Source organism: Mus pahari, chromosome 2 (genome assembly GCF_900095145.1).
Source record: "Mus pahari chromosome 2, PAHARI_EIJ_v1.1, whole genome shotgun sequence".
NCBI classification, from domain to species: Eukaryota; Metazoa; Chordata; class Mammalia; order Rodentia; family Muridae; genus Mus; species Mus pahari.
This window is the reverse complement of record NC_034591.1, coordinates 108997614-109004058: the sequence shown is the minus strand read 5'-3', so window position 1 is coordinate 109004058 and position 6445 is coordinate 108997614. Positions and strand designations below refer to the sequence as shown.

Genomic DNA, 6445 nt, shown 5'->3' with positions numbered 1-6445 from the left:
AGGGGTAGGCATGCGCTCAGACCTGGTGAGGTGGCTTCATCCCCAGGGATTCTGGATAGACTCAGTGGATAGATAACATGGCTGTGTGAAATGAGCTGAACAAAGAGAAGGGCACAGGGCCACTATGAATGATCGGGAAGAGATACGCCTGAAACCAGTACTCAGAGAACTATAGAAAGAAGAGGTGACAAAGGTCCAAACAGACAGGGCCTGGCCTGGTCACATAGAAGCTGGGGACTGCCTTGGTGACTCTGTCTGCATGTTTTATGGATAATCCAGGCATTTCTATCAAGGTAAATATTCCCACAGAATAAAAACCCTACTTGAGCATCAGATAGAGGATGTTACAGGGAGAAAACATAAAGCATCCTGACCCGGGATGTGGGTCAGCCTCAGAGTCCTGGCTCAACATGTGTGAGGCCCTGGATTCCAGAGCAAACACTAAAAAAAAAAAAAATAATTAATTAAAAAAATAACCAGAATAAAAGAACAGAGGTCCTTGGGTAACCTTGGGATATACTGTATGTCACACTTAAGAGCTGCAAAGTGACACTGGGCAATGGTACAAGGCATATCAGGGATGCTCCCACTGCCTAGACAGCAGCCCAAGTGCCCCAATGGCACTGGCTACACATACTGTGCTGTTCCTGTGCACACATGGGTACTCTTGATAATGCACAATATACCAATTAGATCCATGAGAAGTTACTAAGTAGATTTAATGGCTATTCCTGGTTGTCAACTTGACTATATCTGGAATGAACTACAATCCAGAATTGGAAGGCTCACCTGTGATCCAGGCCTTGAGGCTGGGAGATACAAGTTTCTCACCTGGATCTTGGCTTGGAGATCTTGAGGCATAGTGGCTATGAATCCCAGGAGACTAAGGCAAGGAGATCTCTGAGTTCAAGGTCAGCCTGTGACAAAATAAGTCCCAGATTCAGGGATGGTGGCACATACCTTTAATCTGAGCCACACCTTCTGCTAGAGACCTACATAAGGACATTGGAAGAAGGAAGATTCTCTCTTCTTCACCGACTTGCATTTACTTGCCAGCACATCTGTTGGATCTACTACTAGCCTTGTGGGGCTGAGCAACTACTAGATCCCATTCCCATTCATAGCTGACCATTGTTGGGAGTTGTATTACAGACTGAAAGTCATCATAACAAATTTCCTTACTATATAGAGACTATCCATAAGTTCTATGACTCTAGAGAAACTTAACTAATGCAGTAGGACATTAATATTATAAGTAAAAATGACTGGAAATTCATGCACTTTTATTTCTGGAATTTTCCATTTAATATTTTCAGTCCACAGTTGACCTCCTGCAATTGAAATCACAGAAAAAATGAAACCAAAGGAAGAGGACTACTGTCCTTGAGTCCAGCTCCACTCTCCAGAGGTTCCTGGGTCTCGGTGTCTGGGTCCCATGTGCGTGACTCTAGGAAGGACCACCCTAGGATGGTGAAGTGAACAGGAACATGTCTGTCCATCCGACTTGAATTACTAACTATACACCGACTGCAAAAACATTGAAAAAGAACTGCAAACTAGAAAAAGAAATCCCTGAACATATTTAATGTAAATAAGTCCTTGAGATGGTGGTTTTGTTTGTTTGTTTTACAAAAATCCTTTTTGTAGGGGACAAGGCAGTAAGAGATTTCAGAAAATGGCGGCATTTTTTTTTTTCCAACTGCAGGGTTAGTGAAGAGGAATCCTGTTCCTCCTGCATTTGATTTTGTAAAATCCATCCAGCTAAAGAACTGGCCAGCAGGTGATGGCTCTGCCTCAGGTGCCCAGAGGGAGGTGGTGCTGCGGGCCTCAGGTGTGCAAAGCATCTTCCAGCTCCAAAGTGGCTCAGCTCAGGTGTGAAAAGTGTCTTCCAGCCGCTCAGTGCCTCGGGCTGGCCAAGCCTTCCGCGCAGACCACTTTCTGATGACCCACCTTCTCTCTTTCTTCTTTACCTTTCTCAAAAAGTAAGCTTGGCATGGCTGGTATAGCCCACACGTGTTACAGAGAGGGCAGACTCCCATCAACAGGGCGGTCAGCCTGCACAGTATGGATGCAGGAATGCACACAGAAACTTAAAGAAGGTGCAGGTCTGCTATGTTTGAGGGATCTGTGATGCCTTAGCGGGCAGCCCTGGTGTGGCGCTGAGCCCCTCCCTTCTTAGGGTGGCAAGCCGCAGTAAGGCTGCAGGAGTCACTTTGCACTGCAAGTGAATCCCTGGCCACGTTTGCGGCTGACTCCTGTCCGTCCCTTGGAAGACACGGCCCTGGAGGCTGCAGCTCAGCAGGATGGTAAAGTGCTTAGATGCACAGCTGATACTTCCTGCCTGGTTCCCACATCACCTGAGGCACCATATGGAGATTGCTGAAAGTTGAAAGTGGTCCTATTCACCAGGAGTAAAACCAGAAAAAGCCAGTTTCTACTAAAAAGCCCACATTGCTAAATGTCTTTTTCTCTTGGTTTCCATGTCTTCAAGGTACTAAATTTTAACTCACTTTTAGATAAGGGTACAGTCTGTGATTGGGGTTGGGGAACATGGAGGCAGAAGAGAAGAGGTCTATAAATATCTCTTGGGGTTCCGCCTTGAGGTCAGGCTCCACACAGAACCCGCACGTGCATCCAGATGAGCTGAGCGCAGGAGAAGCTTCTGGAAGGGTTCTCGTGTTAATGTAGGGGTTGGTTGTGAGTCCATGGGCCTGGTGACTGCTATAACACACTGGCATCCTCCATGGCCTCCATCCACCTGTGAAACACAGACAGCACTGGGTATCTATGTGACTGGACTAGATTCCTGCGGGCCTGAAGCCAAGGATTGTATCTTTGTATCTACTTCCCAGACACGCATCCCACGTTTAGAAAACAGCTTCGGACTGCGTGGAAGTTGCCAGAATCAATGCCATCCCATAGAAAAGAAACATGAGCGGCTAAGTCCCATGGTTGAGAAATGCAGCCCTACAGCTGTGCTTGGACCCCCAGGGGCCTGCATAGAACAATGCAGGACAACACTGCATTTCTCTGCAAGACAGACAAGGAAATAGAAAACTAGCTGTCATTGGTACCTCTGAGCAGAATTGCTGTCCTCTGCTTTGAAGCTGTAAAACAGGGTTTTCTTGTGATAAAGATGAAAAACAGGGCCCACTTCGCTGCTGCCCTCTTCCTTTTCTGGGGCAATAGTAAAACCCAGCAGAGGTATGCTCTCCATGGCCACTTTGTCCTGCAGGGGACAGAAGAAAACCTGGTGTTAAAACCCTTTCATCCCTGAGGCTCAGGGAACATTGTAAAGGACAATGAAAGAAAGAATCACGGAGCTAAAGAATGGGAGGAGTGCTGTGAATGCGGGTGTGACATGGTCCTTGTATTGAACTCACTGCAGCTATGGGCACCTGCACAAAATCAAGCCAGCAAGGTCAGGCAGTATCCAATAGGCGGTACTAACTGGATTCAGTGGGTGATACACACACACAAACACACACATACACATACATACACACACAAACATACATACACACACATACACACTACATACATACACATACACACATACATATACATACAAATACACCTGCACAGAAACATATACATACATGCACACAATATACACACATACATACACAGAATACACACACATATATATACACATACACACACAAAAACACACACATACATATACACATACACGCACAAAACACACACATACATATACATACACACATACCTATACACATACACACACATACACATGCATACATATACACACATATACACACATACATACACATACACAAAACACACGCATACCTATACATACATATATACACATATATACATACACATATACATACACACACATACACACGCCTGCATAGAAACATGCACACATACATACATACAATACACACATACATATACACACAAAAATATGCACATACATATACATACACACATACATGTACACATACATACACATGCATACATATATACACATACATGTACACACAAACACGTGAGAGGGCATGATGGTGGGAGGGGTGTTGGTGAGGTAAGGGGTGGGTAAGATCAAGATACATTGTATACAAACGTAAAACTGTTAAATAATAAAAGATTTAAAAAGCCCACACCTGTATCAGCCCCTATGGTTGATCCCTGCATCTAGGAGGAGCGCTTTTGAGTGTGGAAGACTCTGATCACCCTTGCTTTCAGCCAGGGCCAGTCCAGGGAAGGAAAGCGACTTAACAGGTTCTGACAGCAAACTAGGGCTGAACTTGTTCAGGGCCATTATCTTTTAAATTCTCTACCATTGACAGAGAAAGCAATGTCCCAAGATCACACAGTTAGCATGGAGGAAGAGCTAAGATTTGAACTCACAGTCTTCAGCATTCTTCCTACAGACTAATCAATGTTTTAGTGTCCCAGAGTTTGTCCAGGCAGCACGTTCAGCACACATTCTGCCAAGCCTTTGTTCAAGGGGCCTTAGCAAGAGCCCTGCAGAATCTAGGCTATGACAGCATGAGTGCTCATGAGATGGGCACACACAGGACACTGGGAACCAATGTGCAGAGTTAAAGTCAAGGCTTTTACTTAGGGAGAACGTTTCTAGGATGGAATGTGCATGTTTATAAGAAGCAAAGACTCCATGACACACACTCCAGAGAGAGTTAACCCAGAGGAAGCGGGTCAAGCATGCACCTGCTACCTAAGGTTACTGCCTGGAGAAAGCGCCTGGCAGATGGCATCTCTGCTCAGACACAGAGCCTTGCCAAGCCAGAATTCCCCTAACCTGGCAGATTACAACATGCCCTACCACTGTCCTGGCTTGCTTTTATTATTATTATTATCATTAATTATTATTATTATATACAGCCTTATATTGTAGCCCAGGCTGGCCTGGGGAATCATAGTAATTCCCCTGTCTTAGTTTTCTGAGTGCCAGGATTCACTGGCACGTAGCACCATGCTCGGCTCTAAGGCATGCCTTCTTAAGGATGGGGCTGCTCTGAGCTGTGCTCCAACTTTCAGTTTGAAAAGATGTGCCTTGGTCCCCCATGCAGAAAGTCCCACTGTAGACAAATGAACCAAGGGACCCTCTGTCTGCCATCCCTCTGCTGGCCCAGTGCCTGAAGATGACACACACAGGGATACCACAGCTGCAGGTCTGTGGAGAAGGAGGTAGGTCACCTGAGAAGGCCCAGTCTTAAGACTGATGAGCACATTCTTCAACAGTGGTCAGGGTACCTGTAAGTCTTGATTGTAAAGTGGATTTGGCTATGGAAGCCCCATGGTGGTGGGACCTGGAGATAGAAACCATCTTATTTTCCAACCCATTCAGCCTCCGCAGGACTGGCCAATGAGATCAAACCACCACAGTCCACATCTCTCTACCTTGGAAGCAGGTTAGGCTTTAGGGCACTCTCATTTGTATTTTCTTTTTGAGCTAGGAACTCATATGGTCCAGGCTGGCTTTGAACTCACGATGTAGCTGAGGATGACCTTGAACTTCTGCTCCTCCCACCTCAGTGCTAGAATTACAGGCTTGCATCACCACAGCGAGGCTATATGGGCTGGAGACTGAACCCCATGCTTCCGGCATGCTAGGCAAGCATCCTACCAACTGAGCTGTAGCCCCAGCCCTTGCTTGTAGCTTAGAAACTAAAACCAGTATGTCCTATGCAAGTAGCAATGTGTGTGTGTTTAGAAGCCTCACTGGAACCCTCAGTTATTTTAGTAAAAGCAATGGACGGGCACACAGGGGGCAGTTTTCTCTGAGCTGCTGCATGTTGCCCCAAGCAACCAAGATGGAGACCAAAACGAGCTTTCTCTTGTGACTTTGTCCTGGCTGCCAAGCCTGTGACATTTAAGTACTCAGTGAGTGTTCACACCCACACTCCAGCATAAAGACTTGATTACCACCAGGAGAGGTTTCAGTGTCCACAACTCATGCCTGCAGGTGATAAGTAATGATGAAGACTGAAGCAGGCTGCCCCTCCACTCCTACTGTCACACACACACACACACACACACACACACACACACACACACACACTTAACGCAGGCCTCCCTGCAAGAATAGCCTCAGAAAGAATTCTACCTCGCTGGCCAGGTAGGTGTAGAGTACTTTGCCCTTGATGACAAGCCAGAGTTTCTTCCAGCGCCGCTTGCCACTCTTACAGCGGCTCAAGTAGCCGCTGATGGCAGAGCCCTCTCCTGACGCGGCCACCTGGTAGAAGGGAAATAAAGCAGGCAGTCAAAATGGCTGAGTAGACCATCATCGGAGTTCAAAAGCTGATCTCTGGACTCTTGAGGTCAGCAAAACTGCTTCAGTGTCTAAGAAGCCGATGTAAAAGTCCAAATATACCTCCAGAAGGCCTCCCCCCACTAGGATCTCTCTCTCTCTCTCTCTCTCTCTCTCTCTCTCTCTCTCTCTCTCTCTCTC

The 6445-nt window shown here is 46.3% G+C and overlaps 1 protein-coding gene across 1 annotated transcript in view; it reads right to left on the bottom strand.

The window, feature by feature from the left end:
* Nucleotides 1-1280: 1280 nt before the first annotated feature.
* The window catches only part of Fgd5 (FYVE, RhoGEF and PH domain containing 5), a 98891-nt gene continuing 93726 nt past the window's right edge, over nucleotides 1281-6445 (bottom strand). Inside the window, exons 19-21 of the mRNA XM_021190282.2 lie at nucleotides 6101-6229; nucleotides 3075-3229; nucleotides 1281-2758 (exon numbers count right to left, since the gene is read on the bottom strand). Coding sequence (XP_021045941.1) covers nucleotides 2722-2758; nucleotides 3075-3229; nucleotides 6101-6229 — 321 coding nt within the window. The 3' untranslated portion in view covers nucleotides 1281-2721. The remainder of the gene's footprint in view (nucleotides 2759-3074; nucleotides 3230-6100; nucleotides 6230-6445) is intronic.